The sequence below is a fragment of the Parasteatoda tepidariorum genome, chromosome 5 (genome assembly GCF_982258835.1).
Source record: "Parasteatoda tepidariorum strain Cologne lab strain chromosome 5, Ptep-v5.0, whole genome shotgun sequence".
Lineage (NCBI taxonomy): Eukaryota > Metazoa > Arthropoda > Arachnida > Araneae > Theridiidae > Parasteatoda > Parasteatoda tepidariorum.
The window spans coordinates 83,415,128-83,433,499 of NC_141759.1; the positions used below are offsets into that span (position 1 = coordinate 83,415,128).

The window sequence follows — 18,372 nt, forward strand, 5'->3', positions numbered from 1 at the left end:
AAATAAACATTTGCGATGGCAAAATCTTTCTGTTGTAGTTGTAGTTCATTTACGTCGCACTAGAGCTGCACAATGGCGACGGTCGGTGAAACATCCCTGAGGATGATCCGAAGACATGCCATCACAATTTTGATCCTCTGCAGAGGGGATGGCACCCCCGCTTCGGTAGCCCAACGATCTGCGCGCGAAGTCAAGCACTTTACGGTAGCACAATTTAGCGAGGACCAATACCGCACACCTTCGGTCCCTGCGCAGACTGGTCCAAGTGGTCACCCACCCGCACACTGACGGCAGCCAGTGATGCTTGACTTCGGTGATCTGCTGGGAACCGTGTCTTGACGATCAGTCCACTGCGGGACGGTAAAACCTTTCTAAACCTGTAAAAAGAAAGGTAGCATTCAACTGTCGGTAAGGAGACAGCTTGGAATTAAAAGACTAGCGCTGCACGCTTTGCTGTTTTATGATCTTGCGTCGGGTTCGTTGTAAATTGACTTCATTCGAAAAAATAAATGTCATATTTTTCAGAACTGTCCTTTTATGTATCATATATATATATATATATATATATATATATATATATATATATATATATATATATATATATATATATATATATATATATATATATATATATATATATATATATATATATATATATATATATATATATATATATATATATATATATATATATTGTATACATATATAACCGGTGCTGAACAGCCGAGCCACTTTTGAGTTCACTGGTCGAAACTAAAAGAAATCCCAGTATAGGATGATGGATGTATAGTGAACATCAAACATTTTTTATACTTGGAAGTTGAAACTTGAAGGTGTCTTGAACTCTTTCTTCTTTCAAATCTTCTTTCTTCAATAAATTTAAATTTCTTTTGTAGTCTTTTACATAGCAGTTTTTTTCTCGCCTTATGACTTAGACTTTACACTTAGATAAGAATTCTAAAAATGAATAAGGAGCAATCTTAGTGAAACAACCAGTGTATAAAAAAAATATTTGTTTAATATTTTCAAAAAATTTTATTTTGCTCAATACATCCTTATGAAATGGAAAATTTCGATCGCAGACATTTTGATTTTAATTTTCTCTTCTTTAATTTTGTTTATTTGCTTGAAACAAGTTATATATATACATACGCAACGCTCGAATACACCATCTGGGGAGAAGACTGGTTCCATATCTTGATTCACCCCCTTCCCTCTTTTAGCAATTTCGATATTTTCCCCTGTCTTATTATTTTTCGTATTTAGTTGTCAAAAATATTTTTCAAAATTTTCACGAGGCTTTCTTTTACAGCTATGCTCAATGTAGTTTTCAGTTCCATATGAATTCCTAACTTAGACTTTTTCAATTTATTTGGAAATCAACACAGAAACTAACGTACTTTCACTCCTATGACTCTCCACACGTTAATGGTGAAAGCATGCGAAGTGCCGGCATTGGTAAAGAATTCTGCTCCACGTATTCACCAGTATTCTTCTCTCTCAACGGTGATTGGCTGTGCGTGAGCAGCTGCGACTCAAGACATTACAATTTTGTAAGCTACAAGCTAATAAAAATTATTGCATAAAGTTTAATAAGGATTTCATGACCTTTCGTGATTATTTATTTTCTTTAAACTGATTTTTGGTCTCAAGTCATTCATTTTAGCATTTTTAACCACTTAAATATTTTTGTATAGAATCATTGCTTCGTTTATGCATTGAAAATTTTAGATTAAATTTTTTGAATCTTTAGATATAATGAACGAAATTATTTCTTTCATTTAACATGTATATTTAAAATTAGTTTCGGAATTCTGAATATTCCTTAATAAGTCTCAAATTTTAAATATAAGTTAATTTTAAGGTTTTTTACGCAAATAATCACGCATGACTACTCTAAGTGGTACTGATTCAGTTTTTATTGAACGATTTTTAAGTGCTTTTAAAACCATTGGAGGAAATGATCTTGGTTTTATCGATTACAATGTATTTAAAAACCTTTTGAACAAGGTATTTATTAAATTGATGTCTTCGTTGTAACAATATGTTATCCAATATTCGATTATAATTTGTTTTCTTTTTTTGTTATATTCTCTTTCTTTTTTTTCTTTCTTAGATAAGTGGTGCTGACGGAAATGCTATTTTGAATTTAATTGCTGACGAACAACATGTCCGTGAGGGACAGCTAGATTTCATCAGTTTATGCTTTTCAATTTTGACTTTCAAAACTGTTTTTAATTCATTTTCGTCTGAGAACGGAAAAGTTCAACTTGTAAATTCTGGAGTCAATACTCAAACCTACGTTAAAAATAAAGGTAATAAAAAGTATGAGGAAGATTTCCATATCGGTTCCTATGCCAATAAATTTCCAAATTTTTGAGACAGTTGGGCAGACACTTAAAAAAAAAAAGTAGTAAAATAGAATTTAAAAATAACCTAAAATAACAAGGAAAATGTAATGAATTTTGATTTTTTCTTTACAAACTGGGAAAATACAGGGAATTTTGTTTCTTATTTTTGTCTTTTAAAGAATGGTGACCACTCAAAGCGTAATCTATGGAATATTTAACCATGATATTTCAGCTATACTAAACTATATTTAGTTTACTATAGCATTATTTAAGTATGTAACTCTGTTTTTCGAGCAATTGTAACTAATAAATATAGTTAACCCAATGTAGCTCACACAGTAGCTGTTGTTTCGTCTTAATATATTGTGTATAATATGTACAGGGAAATCACGGGAAATTTTTTCCAGATTTGAGTGGAAACCCTGTAAAAAGGGATTGCTTTGTAGGATATAATTTGAAACCTGTGCCAGACTAACTATTAAGCATGGACATAGGGCACCACAAAGCTCCAATAAAAAAAAAATTTCTTGAAATATTTTTTACACATTTGAATTCGATTAAAAGCTCTTACACAAGATCCTAATTTAAACAAAACTTTTATTTTATTTTATTTATTTCAATCCCACTAAATTGTAAGAAAGTTGTGTATCCAATCTTAAAATGACTAGTGCTTTTACCTAACAGACCACCTCCATAGTAGATGGCATATATAAAATGCCAGGGGATAGCTGAGGCCTGAAATACATCACTAAAGCTGGGAAGAAGCTTTGTGTAAACAAGTATAACAAATTTTACTTACCCTGTAAATAGTTTTATTAGTCTATATAATTTAGAGTCTATATAATTTAGTCTATATAATTTAGAGTAATAAGAGCTCACAAAAACTAATAATAAAGGAAATGATTATACTGTCGTCTTTGCTTTCTACTCTGACTTCAAGTGATACTGAAATCAGGACTGCGAATTTCCCAGGTTATTTTAGTCTAAAATAGAGTGAAAATAATAAAGTTAAGTCTAACTAAAGTAGAGTTAAGTCTAAAATGATGAAAAAACTTGGTATACCATAAAGATATATCTTATTTTATATTTTTTAATGTAGGATATACTCTTATTTAATAAAGATAAAAACAAGAATTGGAAAAATGGTATTGATGTAGCAGGTAAGATACCACTATAATTAGTTCTTAGACAGTGCCAAAAAAATTTATTTTTAGAGTTGTGGTCGCTCAGAAAATAGAGCTTTTGCCTCCTAATGATTGACCCAGGTTCGAATCTCAGCAATGACTGGTCAATGTGAATTCTGCAAGCTACTCACACTGACCACAGTGCTGAGGTAAAAATATCCTCAGTGGTTGTGGATTAGAGTCCTCTTGTTACTGTGCCGACAGTGGAGGTTTTCATGGTTTTCCTCTTCATGCAACATTTGCATTTTTTTTAGTTATAGTAAAAAATTTTCAGTGCATGACATTCACGCCTTCATGTTTATTATACAGGTCTGTTCTCTGATTTGTTTACATAATTCTATTAGATTTTTTTATTTAATGAAAAATTACAATATGAAGTATATATGTGAGCCGTGATGGCTCACAGGATAGAGCGTTTGCTTTCCAAAGAGGTGAACCGGGTTCGAATCCCAGCGATGGCTGAATGATGCAAATTCTGCATCTGGCTTGCACTAACCGCACTGCTTACGTAAAATATCATTAGTGAGAGATCACCTTGCCGTCAGACTAATCGTGAGAGGTTTTTGTGGTTTTCCTCTCCATGTAACGCAAATTCTGGTTTGTTCCATCAAAAAAGTTCTTCATGAAAGCTAGTTTGTCTCAATGCTTGATCGAGGAGTTCCCTTGTCTTCTAGGTTGGGTTCAAAATTACAAGGCTATGGAATTGAACATTGATAGTCGTAAACTGAGAATTCAGTCAGCTGTACTGAGTCGGTTAGAATATAGAAATAAAATTGGTTGATTTCAAAATAAATAGAATTTGTTCATTTAATTTAAAATTTTTAATTCCGTTATACTAAAAAACGGAATGAGAGCACAATTGCACAAAAGAGTAAATAAGCAAGAGTATTATATACAATCCAAATTTATTGCAATGACCGAAACACAACTGAAAAACTACAAAGGATATTCAGTGGCACCAACCTAAAAAAGCTAACTAAAGCAATGAATGACCTTCTGCATGAATAATTAAAAAAAGAAAAAAAATATTTTGAATTTTTTTTTTATAAATCTTTCATTACTCTAGGAAATATCTTCACTTTTTTGCTAGTCAGTGAAGAAGAAGAAGTTAAGGTTGTATTAATGATTCTGGTTTATTAGTAATTAGTATGTTTATTTGTGATTGGATATTTTTCTTGAATATATCTGTTATAGTGACGTTTTTGCAACCAAAAATCTTACATGGCCCTATTATTCTCTTGTTTTAACTAGAAGGATGAACAGTGATTGTTTACTTGGAAAACTAATATATTCTAAATTTAATTGCATCATAATTTAGACTACATTGATGAATAGTGATTGTTTACTTTGAAAACTAATATATTCTGAATTTAATTATATCATAAATTAATGCAATAAATTTTATTTCCAGGCACAAGTAATCATGGTAATATTCATTCAACTAATGTAGCTGGTTTAAATGCGGAGGTAATATTTTGAGAAATATTTCAATATTTAATAGCAGTTACGTATTTAAAAAAAAATTGCTATCATATTAATATGTATATTTTAATTTATAAATGTAGTAAATATTTAATTAACAACTTTATATTTCTTTCAGGCACATTTTACAAAATCTGTTAAAGGCATACTGTTTTATAAAAACGGGGATCAACTTGGCTACCGATATCAGCTTGAAGTTTTAGAAAACTCTCTGGTAGAAATCTTTGCTAAAAGTATAATTGATGGAAGTAAGAAATACTATCACCATTTTAATTTCATATATTTGCATTTTAACAGTTATCTTCAATAAAATGTTCTTTTTTCAATGAAAATTATTTTCGTGTTTCCTATTTCGAAGCTGCAATAATATTTGATTATTTGAAATGATTATTTTGCATTGTACACATTTTTCATACTGCAATGTTTAATAAACTAAGTATATTTTTTTTCTTATTTCCTTTCAAACTTAGAAATATTTAATAAAATGTGACGTGTTTAAATAATTGTAATATTCTTCTTTGAAATTCAATTCAGGGCAATTATTTATGTTTTAATTTTTATTTATTTTGAGTTTTGATGACAAACTTAATTAATTGTGTTGAAATCAGGGTATCCATGCGCCTGGAAAGTCATGGATTTTGATATAGAACAAAATATGTCATGAAATGTCATGATTTTAACTATTTTTTAAAAAAAAATCATGAAAAGTTATGGATTTAGGTCGCCGAAAAATCTAATTTTTTAAAATGGAATTTATCTCCATTTCATGGTGTTCCAAATGTCTGAATTTGTAACAAAATCCCCACTCACAGTCATATTTGATTAAAATATAAAATGTTTTTATTGTGTTCTTTAAAAATTACGGTGCTCTTTCAAAAAATGAAAGAAAAAACATAATTTCTAGAGCGAATTATTTATTTTAAACTTCTGTGATTTCAGAATTTTTGTTATTATTTTTATTTTTTATTTTATCAATTTGAAATTCTAGCTGAAGCAAGCCAGTCATAGGTGAATTTTTTAATTCCGAAATGAGAACAGAAAAATCAGGAGTATTTCTTTCCTTTCCGATGAACAAGAAATGTATCTTTAGAATGTAATTCTGCAGAAAAAAAATGATTTGCTTTCATATTTTTTTCATCTATTTTATTGCTTCAACTCTTTCTTTACTCTGTTTTTTAAATTTAAAATCTATAAATATGACGATGCAGAGTATAACAGTTTCCGTTATACCTATCATTTCAATGAATGTTATTAGGATAATGCTTTTTTAAACTTATTGTTGTGTTTTTGTCGGAGAAAATAGTAACTTCGGTAAGTAATGAAAAATTATATGAATAAGTCATGGAAAGTCATGAATTTGAAAATCTAAAATGTAGCAGATACCCTGTAAAATTCTATTTGTAGAACATTATTCTTTAATGCTTGATAATTATTATGTATGTATTTTTTTATTATATGTATTTTTTATAGAATTGCTATATATTATGCATGTAGTAACATATTTTACTTTAATTACTATTTTAAAAATTATTTCTTCTTTTAGATCAGGATAGCAAAATACCTATAGAGATTTTAGTATTTCAAGATGGGAAGAAGAAATTGTTTGTTTCCTCATCATCAGTCATTAATGAAAGTGTAAGCATGCCAAAATTTTTCGTTTAAATGAGTACCATAGTTTCCTTTATATAATTTTAAATCTAATATTCACTTTGTTATTATGATTCCTTATTTTTGGATATTAATACTTGGATATTAATCATGTTTGGATATTACCTTATTTTTGGATATTAATAGGATACATTGGTGTTTTTATATTTCTGTATGTTAATCTGATAAAAATGATTTAAGGCTTATAATTTCTCATAATTATTTAAATGTAGATATTAAAATAATTTTGAAAGGTTAATTTCAAACATTGATTTATAAAATGTTTTATTTCCCTAGCAATTGAAAGTCTCAATGATTTGAAAGAAGCACATACTGGACTTAACTTGTTCATTTTTTTAACACAATAATTATCTAAATATTTTCCTAATGAGATAATTGTTTTTTTTAAAGGATAAAGTGTAAAATGTTTTAAAAAAATGTTTTTAAAATTTTTTTTGGTTTGAAAGTCATTTTATTGTTTATGAAGAAATAATAATAAACAGATATATGAAGATATAAAAGTAGATAAAAAAAACAGGAAAAAATGTGCAAAACAAAACCGAGTTTCACTTTCGCAATTTGGATTTGGGCACGATTGTAATTTCAGAGAAAAGAAATATCTGTAATCAATGAAAATAATGTGTTATGACTCAATTCAGAAAAAAGAATAGAAACCAGTTCCTAAAATGAATCCTGCAGTGGACTGATTGTTAAGACCCCAGCAGATCACCGAAATCAAGCATCACTGGCTGCAGTCAGTGTGCGGATGGGTGACCACTCTGATAAGTCTGTATAGGGACCGAGGGTCTGCGGTATTGGTCCTCATTAAACTGTTCTACTGTAAAGTGATTGACTTCGCATGCAGTTTTCGGATCATCCTGAGGGATGTTTCCCAGACTGTCACCAATAGCCCATTGTGCAGCTCTAGTGTGACGTAAATGAACTACAACTGCAACAACAACATCCTAAGACGAGATAAACCCCCTTCTCTTCTACTTGTTAGTTAAGTTTTGTTTTATTATAGGCCTGTTTCGAGAAAATCCACTGGTTGTTTTTCCCTGGGGGATCAGGAAATATTATTTTGTCTACATTATAAGCTCTGCAGGTAAAGAAAAGCAACTATTTCATTTTAAGCATTGCACCGCTTTTGCCAAAAAGTATTGAAGAATTAATGTGGCAGATGCCTCAGATTTATTTTTGCCTTGCAAATTAGTAAACACAGATGCCCAGCTATGTTCTTTGCTGATAAATCTTTTTTTATGATATTGCTGATCAATACAGAGGTTTCTGCTATTGGGAAGTAAATTTTTTTAAATTTAATTTCATATTTCCTATATTAATTAGTTGGACGAAATTTAGAACGCATGCCAAAATTGTAGACAAGTTAGCAGTATAAATAGGTTGCCCAGGGTACACCACGCGGAGGTAGGTCTACGCTGCACCCCAAACGACTCATGGCTGTCTTTTCACTCGTCTGGAGACAAGCTTTGAAGTCGAAATTCAAAACACAAATACAAGATAGGATTAAATCCAAGATCTAGAGTGGTGAAGATCTTGCTGATATGCCCGATTGCCCAAGACGTGAGGCAGTGGCATTTTTCCGTCTGGTTACAGGACATGACTGCCTGAGTGAACATCTCCATACAATTGGTATTTTCGACTCCTCTCTTTGTTCATTATGCGACCTGGGAGAACCTCTGAATAGTGCTCATCTGCGTCGATGAGGGGCGCATCGTGGTTCTGCCAACTCCGAGACCGCCTCGTATTGGAGAGCTAGGGAACACCTGAGGCTTCAATGACTTCGATCAATATTTGTAATTGCTTGCTCATTGTTTCGCATTGACTTGTTTTTATAAATATAATATGCCTTGCCATTTGAAATAAAAAAAAGTATTAATTAGTTTTGTTGTAATTTATTTCTTAAAAAAGAAGGTTGTGAGTTTTTACTAAATTATTCTTTATCTATTACAGGGTTACTGCTCCGTGAAGTTTCAATTAAAGAAGGGAAAATACGTTTTAATTCCCATTCTTCTAAAGTGGGACCAGATATCCGATAACATATCTTATCTCCAGGATGCAAATCCTCTTATGCAGCGCAATGAAGATTCTAATCCAGAATTCTCTCTTCCGTGTGAAAATGCTTTGAGAAAAGTGTTTGAAGCCATTGATGTCGATGGAAATGGCCTCTTAAATCAACTGGAGTTTGATTTATTTATTCGTTATACTTCTGGGGAAACAGCGGCTGAAGAATGGACCACTGTTGAAGGTTTATTATTTCATCATTTCTTGTAACCTGGTGGCAGAATTTTTTCGGACTTTCTGCTACAAACTTCCCTAGCACTAATATTTTGCTTTAGGATACTTTTGATTAAAACAATTACTAGTTTAAAGTAACAGAAACATTGTGTTTACAGAAGAAAGTATATAATAAAAATGTATAAAGTTTTTTGATTGTAAAAGTAATATTTTTTTAATTCTAATATTATGGGCGATATTCTCGCATTTTGTGGGCAGAAAAATGCACTAATTATTTCCTCTTTCGAATTTTGTAAATTAGAATTCGTTACACAAATTAGAATTCGTAGCTAAATGAAACGATGATAAATTAAAATTCGTACATAAATTAAAAATCGCATAACCCGTGCAATTACTCCCAAAATAAAGATCACAAACCACGCGAATTAGACTCTGAAAAAAAGATACTCAAATAAATGTATGTAAAATATGGTGTTCTTTAAAGAAAAGAAAAAAATGAAAGAAAGAACATAACTTCTGGAGCAAACTATCTTTTAAACTTCCGCAATTTCTGAATTTTTTATTTTATACTATTAATTTGAAGTTCTAGCTTCTCTCATTATGGATTTTTCTTAAAATCTCAAAATGCCGCCGTGTCGTCTCAATTCTGCCACGGGGTCTTGTAGAAGGTGTACTTTTTCAATGCGTATGGAAATGGTCATACAGTCAATCGTGCTTAAAGGAATACCATTGGTCTTAGCCAAATTTATTCAACTAAGCGAGTTATTTAATTAAAAAGGGAGTTCATTATTTTATCTTAAATGCGAAATTTTTAAGAAATTTTACTTTTTATCGGTATATATATTTTATAGTATAATTTTTATAGTATTTGCACAGGCAATTTTTTTTCCAGATTTCATTGTCAACCCTGTAAAATCAGATTATTATAGTAAAAGTTAAAGTTCAAACAAAAATTGGGAGGTAGGGTTGTTTTGATCTTCTTATGCTAGTAAGAGAGGGAGTTATTATTTTTATTTTTGCTGACATTTGCTTATTTTTGCTGACAAGGGGAAAGAGAAGGCCCCAAAATTTACCAAAAATATGCTTATGTAATATTCAAACAGTCTTCAAATTGAGTCGAAAATCTAAAATTACACTTATATGAATTATTTTCAAAATATGTATTCGATGATATCGAACCTAAACTCCCGATTTCAACACTTAGCATTGGGCAGATGACAAAATCAAATACTTAAACAAGAGCCTCTTTTTTTTATTGCAGATTTGGATTTTTCTTAATAAAGTTTCCCCTCTTAAAAGTTGTTGCATTTTAGTTAAGTGACTCTGTAATAAATGGTGTGAAAAGTGTGTTGGAAGATTTGTCAATGAGAAAGGCCTGTTAGTTTGTAATAATAAAACAAAATTGTTTGGCATTTTGAAAAACCTAATTAATGGTACCAAATTCGACCCCCTTCTTCACTCCCGGACGCTAGGGGAACTCGTGGGGGTGGATCTTAGATAAGGGGAGGGTTAAGAAATTAGTATAACTAATTAAATTTGTATCTGTACAGGATTAGTTTGCTGAAAATTTTCAATATAAAATTTTTATCTTTATATATATTTATCTGTTGTAATGTTTTTCTTTCCAGATAATTTTAAAATGCAAAATGGTCAGCTTACCTTTGATGGTTTCTTGGAACTTTACAGATTAGTCTTACAATCAGACCCTCCTGATCTTTTAAATATGTTTCAGCAAATGGGTATAAATGATGAATTTGAACTGAAAAATGTGAGTTTCATAAAGTTCAAAACTTGGATTTTTTTTCATTCAAATAAAGCTAAATAAGATTTTAATTTTTCTTTTTCAAATGTGTTTTATACAGAGTATCTGCGCACCTGGAAAGTCATGGGAATTATAGAAAGTCATGAATTTCAGAATTGAACAAAATTTGAAGTGAAATGTCATGTTTTTAAGTATTTTTTTAAAAGAAAAATCATAGCAAGTCATGGATTTAGGTTGCCGAAAAATCTAAACTTTAAAATGGAATTGATTCCCAATTTCATGGTGCTCCGAATAACTGAATTTGTTACAAAATCCCCACTCAAAGTCATATTTTACTAAAATATAAAATATTTTTATCATTGTTCTTTAAAAATTATGGTGTTCTTTCAGAAAATAAAAGAAAAAACATCATTTCTAGATCGAATTATCTTTTAAATTATTTATTATTTATTTTTTTCACTTTATCAATTTCAAATTCTAACTGAAGCAAGCCAGTCAGTGGCAAATTTTTTAAAATTCCGAAATGAGAACAGAAAAATCAGGAGTATTTTTTTCCTTTCTGATGAACAGGAAAAGTATCTTTATAATTCTGCAGAAAAAAAAGAAGCAAAAGTTATTTGCTTTTGTATTTTTTTAAGCTATTTTATCGCTTCAACTCTTTCTTTACTCTGTTTTTTAAATTTAAAATCTATAAATATTAAGATGTAGAGTATAACAGTTTTGGTTATACCTATCATTTTAATTGATGTTATTATAATGCTTCTTCAAATTTATTGTTGTGTTTTTGTCAAAGAAAATAGTAACTTCGTTAAGTCATGAAAAATTCTTGGAAATAGTCATGGAAAGTCATGAATTTAAAAATCAAAAATGTAGCAGATGCCCTGTTTATACATTTTAAATATTAAACAACTTCAAAGCATAACACAATTTTAACTTTCGATCATTTATGTTTTTATAATTGAACTGTTTTTGTTCTTACATAATTTATTCAGATAATAATGTACATATTTCTAAATAGCGTTAAGTTTAATTATCAATATTTTTCTTGTTTCCTTCTATCTCCTTCTAACAGTTCTTTCAATCTTCTATGTGTGTCGGATTAAGTAGAAACTTTTCTTATGAATTTGCACTTTACATCATAGTCTTATTATAATTATTGCTTGTGCAAACTTTTATCGTTCCCCTAATGCTTAGCTTTTATTTATTTTGAAAAAGAAAAAATTCATAAAAACGTGCAGTACTTTTGTGATTGTTTTCCTGAACTTCAAATGATTCACTCTTTCTATAATTAAAAAATTTTTTTTCTTCTTTATGTAAATGTAATTTGATAATAAGAGTAATGTGAAATACATTAAAAAAATGCTGTATTAGTTTTCAAATTATTCTGGTCAATTTTTTGGATTTCAGGACAAATTATTTCCAAGATGAAAAAACAGCATTACTACAACTATATTGGATAAAAAGAATTTATTATTATTTTTTTTACCTGATTCTGGCTTTGATCTTTAATTTTGTTTTAATTATTTGTTTCAAATTTAATTAATCTTTAAAAAATATCTTGTCATTTTCTTTTTCTTTTCGCATTTGTTTTATCTCTATTTTTCTAACAGTGTCTTATCTTTTAAATGGTTTTTATTTCCATTTTAAAATTCTATTTGTTCTATTCTATAGTTTTATTTCAATTGTAAAACTAGCATTAATAATGTTTTAAAGAAAAAACCATTATTAATGCTAGTTTTACAATAATGATTCATAATACTATTTCTAGGATTTTATTTCGACCCCCCTTCGGTAATTACATACTTCTATTTCTATGGTTTTATATCTGTTGTAAAACCAACATTAATAATGTTTTAAAGATTAAAAGAGGATATCTTTGTAATATTTAAAATGGAAGACAATTTAGGAAGCAGTATTAAAATAAAGTTAGGTGCAGTTTTGACAAGGAGCACAATTGTCAGTACCAGGACTGAATGATGTACTACTGAGACTGATGTACTACTAGCCATAAAGACTTCATTTATAGCATTGAAACAGCTGTATGCAGTTCCGGATTACCTATTAGGCCAGACTAGGCCATGACCTGGGCCCCCTTAAAATGGATTTTTTGAAAATAAATGTAAAAAAATTAATAAAAACAATGATTTTAAAAAAAAATCAATTTCAAATATATATGTTATGATTATAAAATGTTATGATTATTTTTTAGTTCTAATTTAACAAAATAAAGTACGATTTAATTTGTTATTATTTATTTTTATTTTAAATATGCTTTCTTAAATGAAAAGATATATAAATACTTTTATATTTGAATTAAAAAAAATATACGAGAAAAAAAATTTGATCTAAGGGCCCCAAAAATTTGAATGGCCTAGGGCCCCGAGTACGCTTAATCTGGCCCTGGCTGCATGTTTTAAACTATTTCATACATCCTTTTCACATTATCAGGGCTGATTGTGAGTCCAACTCAAAAATCCGGAAAACTTCTTGAGTAAAATCATTAAAGTCGCATAATGTCTTTATAAATTTAAATCATTGATATTTTCAAAACATTGAATTCTAAATAAATTATATACAGCATAACTTAAATGAATAATTATGTATAAGTTTATTTTTATCTCTAATCACATTTATTATTCTACCAGAAAAAATATTTACAAATGAAAGGTACCAAGTATAAATTCTAGTTCTTCTTGGGCACTACAGCTTATGACAGGCCAAGGCCGTCCCAAAAAGTTTTTGCCATCTTGATCTATTCTGTGCCATGGCCTAGTTCTAATATTTTTAAATAAAATATACAAGAATTTTTATACATAAATGTGATCGATGATTTCCTGAAACTCCGGGTTCTAAGATTTCCGTAATCTTCCGGAGTGCAATTTGGGAAAAATCCGGAAATTCGGATTTTTTGCCCAGCACTATCACCCCTGCATTATTTTCTGTATAAAAACTCCACTTGTTTTTCCTACCAAATGTTTCTTTATTCATACCATAAAATATGTTATTTTACATTTATTAATCAGAATATTTTTAGGTTCAACAATTTGCACTTGTTGTAAAATCTGAGACAGCCAAATTCCACCTGACTCCTTTACCAATTTCTTCTTATTTGGAAGTGTCTGAAAAAGTTTTGAAGAAATCAGCCGTTGAACAGGGTGTGTCTTCAAAAATAAAAGAAATGAATGACTTGTTTCTTTTCAAACACATTTTACCCCATAGAGTTACTCTAGTCATCCAGAATCAGGTTTGTTTACTTTCCTTTATTATTGTGGTTTAAACAAATTCTGAGCAACTATATAATTTACTGAATGCCTAAACATTATATGATTAAAAAATTATTCTTTGAAATTTAAATATGATAATCTATATATTTTTTGTTAATGTTTCTGAATTTAAAAAGTTGATGTTGATTTTTACATTAACTGATTGAGAGTCGGAGTGGCTCAGGGAATTGAGCGTTCACTTTACAATGAGGTGAACCGGGTTCGAATCCCAGCAATGACTGTTCGATACGAATGCCGCATTTGGCTCCCACCGACCACAGTGCTTAGTAAAATATCTTCAGTGAGAGATCATAGGTTAAAGTCCCCTTGCCATCAGACTAACTATGGGAGGTTTACCTCTTCATCTAACGCAAATGCGGCTTAGATCCATCAATAAGTCCTCTTCAAAGGCATATTTCTCTCAATACTTGATCCAAAGGGCCAGGATAGCCTCTTTGGTAGGGCGCTGGACCCATGTCCAAGAGTTCGTGGGTTCGATCCCAGCCGGCCGAAGACTCACCGTGTAGTAAATGGTGACTGATGCACATTAAATATGTCGAGTTGCAAAGTCCTCCATGTTCCCATGTCAAATCAATGCATTTAGGGGTACTGATCTAGGAGTTTTCTTGTCTTCTGGATTGTTTTAAAATAACAAGGCTACAGAGTACAGTATTTGTAGTCATAAACCCAAAAAATTTGGTCGGCTGTTCAACTACGGTTACAAAGAAAAATTAACTGACTGAGTGTAAACAGCAACTTATAAGACCTTCTTTTGCATTTTTCCTACCAAAACTCCAGTTTTTCTTTTTTATTCAGTAAAAGAGTTGTGTACTCAGAAGAACTTTCTAAGTAAACTTGCTCTGATAGGTAACAAAAACTTTTATAAAGTGTTAATGAATTTCAAAAGTTGAAAATGAATATTTTATAATATGCAGTATTATTCAATCGAATATATACAGTGCCTTATGAACTATCTCACTTGTTTTCCCACCAAAATACTAGTTTTTATCCATGTTATTCAATGAAAGAGTTGTATATCAAGAAAAAAAATTCTATATAAACTTGCGGAATGCGAACAGAACGTTTTATTTAGTTTTAATGAATTTCAAAAGAGTTGATGTTAAGTATTGTATTAACCCAATGAGTGTGTGCAGCGCCCTATGACTCTCTTTTACCTGTTTTTCCTACTATAAACTAGTTTTTTTCCTTGTTATTCACTGAAAAAATTGTGCATTGAGAAGAAATTGCTATATGAATTTGCCCAAATGGGAAGCAAAATCTCTTTATTTGGTGTTAATGAATTTTTGAAAGATGATGTTTAACACAGAATAAGCGATATATTGTGATGAAAATGAAAAACTGATTATTAATTAGTGAAATAAATAACCTGCAGATATAAATGTTTAACTCTCTTTAATATAAAAATGCAACAGATCAGTTTCTCATTAATAAATTTTATTTTCCATTCTTTAGTCACATAGCAAAGTGATGGTGAATCTAGATTGCAGTGATAGCGTTAACTGTGAGAGTCACAGGAAAAACCTAAGTTATTCTGCTGAAGTAACTCCAAGAACAAGCAAGGTTAGTATTCTTCTTCCTCTTAGGCACTACAGCCAGTCACTGGCCAAGGTCATCTCAGTCAGTTTATCCCATCTAGATATATTTGATGCTATATTTCACCATTTGTTAACTCCTAAGTTCTTTAACAACTTCTCTATTCTAAATAACCACTTTGTTCTAGGTCTTCCTCTTTTTCCTTCTGGCGAGTTTTATTATACAGGAATTATATATTTCCTCAAACTGTGGTTGTTCAATTCTTACTTTTTAGAATATATTTAATAAGGATAATGTATTATGTCTTAAGTTTAACGCATTTACAATTTCCAAAATAAAATTCTGCTTATAGTAAATTTTACGAAATTCAAATATAACCTAATGAGAGAAAAAAGTCTCATTTTTTACTTAGTGGCTATATAACAGTTGGGCTGAAAAGTTCGTAGGCTAACATAGAAAAAAAATTTTTTTTGATGAAATTTCATTTTATTATTCAATATAGTTTCCTTCAAGGGTGATACTATGATTATAGCGGTCATATAATTTTTCGATACCATTTTTATAGTACGATTTGTTTTTAGCCTCAAAATAGGCCTTAGTTTTAGTGATTACTTCTTCATCGGTGCTAAATTTCTTTCCAGCGAGCATTCTCTTGAGGTCTGAGAACAGGAAAAGTCGCTGGGGACCATATCTGGAGAATACGGTGGATGCAGAAGCAATTCGAAAAGCAATTCATATAATTTTGCCATCGTTTTCATTGACTTGTGACACGGTGCATTGTTTTGATGAAACAGCACTTTCTTCTTCTTCAAATGGCATACCCAAATATTCATTCACGATATGTCCAACACGTTTCTTTGATATCTTTAGAGTCTCAGATATTTTGATCAACTTCACTTTATGGTAATCTAAAATAATTTTGTGGACTTTTTTTATGTTTTCGTCGGTAACACCCTCTTTGGCGCGTCCACTGTGTGCATCGTCGCCGGTGCTCATTTCGCCTCGTTTAAACTTAGCAAACCACTTCTCAATGGTTGATTTTCCTGGTACAGAGTCCGAATAATGTTTCTCAAGCCAAGCCTTGGCTTCAAGAGTATTTTTTTTCGCTGAAAAGCAATACTTTATAAACACATGAAATTCCTTTTTATCCATTGTTTTTAAACTAACAAAAGTTGCTTCACTAAAAATACTATATCTCACAAACTAATAGTTCGGCAGCTGTCAAATGTATACACGTGTCTTTCAAAGGTTAGAACTAACTAAAAATCATATGTATTTAATAATAGTAACCCCATCTATGTGTCAGCCTGCGAACTTTTCAGCCCAACTGTTATATAGATTGATTTTAATTCAAAGCATATGTAAAAAAAGTTCTGATGTTAAAAGATCTGATATTATATTTTATTAAAAAATAACTCATTCAGTATGCAAAAATATGATCGGAAACACTAATGATTCATTTTGTAAATAATGGAAATATTTACATACAGATTTTTTTAATAATGAAATATATGCTGTCCATAAAAGTTTATAATATTCGCTTTGGGGAAAAAAATATTTTTAATGACATTAACTTATTTGACTTTCTTATACTTTTTTCAATTTCAACAAGCATTTTAGTACTTAAATTTTACTTTAAGACTGACAAAAAAAAAAACATAATTCATATAGTAAGGAGCATATAAATGAACTAAAAATACTATTTTTGAAAAAATAAAATTTTTATATGGGAAATTAAGTTGCAAAAGTTGGAGAAACATTATTATTTTGAACATAATTTTATGACAAATATAAGTTTTTATCAGATTATTTGTTTAAACTTAAAACATTTTAGTTTTTATCGTGAGATAAATTTATACTAGGATTTGACTAGCCAAATAATATATTTCTTATATTTGTAAAATAGTCCTTTTATCCTGCAAAATTCATAAAGAAATAACAGGATAAAAGCAAACATTTTGATGGACAAAAGCATAATATTGTTCATAAATCTATGGTTAATGTTGCATTGCTAATATAAAACCAGTAGATTAAATCAGTTTACCAGCATTAATGATTAAGATGATTTACCCAGAAAGATTTTATTAATTTAATTTTGAATAATACCTCACTCATTCAGTAAAATTCTAATTATTTATTACTTTAGTGTAGAAAGAATTTTCTTTTTTAAAATTTGATTGAATGGTCAATTTATAGAAGGTTTAGATCAGCATTTAGAAATATTACTCAAGGTAAATTTTGGATTATTCAACACAAACGATTGACAAGTAATCAAGATAGAAAATGTCTATATATATTCTTTTTTTTTATACCAAAGACATTAATTTTAAGACATCAACTTGAAATGTTTCTTACCATTAATAAACTTCTTCTTGTCAGTGTATAAAATGATGTATTTATTATAAAAATAGTTATGCATATCAGATAAAAACAATATCATATTATATTAATTTCAAATTATGTTTATTAAAAATGTAAAATTTGCTGCCTTGAAATTTTTATATTTAAAGATCTATGTAAATTTAAAAATAATTTTTTTAATATCTTTAATTTTATTAATATAAAGTTACAAGTCAAACATTTAATTATCTCTTTTTATTAAGATATTATAAACTATACTTACTTTCATACTTTATTTTTATTTTAGATTGTTCATCATCTGTTCCCAATTGATGTAAACAAAGATTGGAATGTAGAATATAAAGAATCATTTAAAACTGACTTAAAATAAAATGTACAAAACTACTTTTTGTTGTTCTGTATTGTATTTTGCATCAATACGATAATTAAATAAAAAAAAATGTAAAATTTAAAAAATTAAGCCCTTATATTGATTGCTACTATAATATTCAAAATGCATCTAAAACAAATTC

The 18,372-nt window shown here is 29.5% G+C and overlaps 1 protein-coding gene across 1 annotated transcript; it reads left to right on the forward strand.

Annotated features, from left to right (window-relative positions):
• Positions 1–1,512: 1,512 nt before the first annotated feature.
• On the forward strand, positions 1,513–18,244 carry LOC107448162 (EF-hand calcium-binding domain-containing protein 7). Its single transcript, XM_071184731.2, has 10 exons — positions 1,513–2,010; positions 2,117–2,315; positions 4,947–5,002; positions 5,136–5,265; positions 6,561–6,652; positions 8,636–8,930; positions 10,549–10,688; positions 13,717–13,926; positions 15,419–15,526; positions 18,147–18,244. The coding sequence occupies exons 1-10, from the start codon at positions 1,888–1,890 to the stop codon at positions 18,228–18,230; spliced, it is 1,437 nt and encodes a 478-aa protein (XP_071040832.2). The 5' UTR covers positions 1,513–1,887; the 3' UTR covers positions 18,231–18,244.
• Positions 18,245–18,372: the final 128 nt, after the last annotated feature.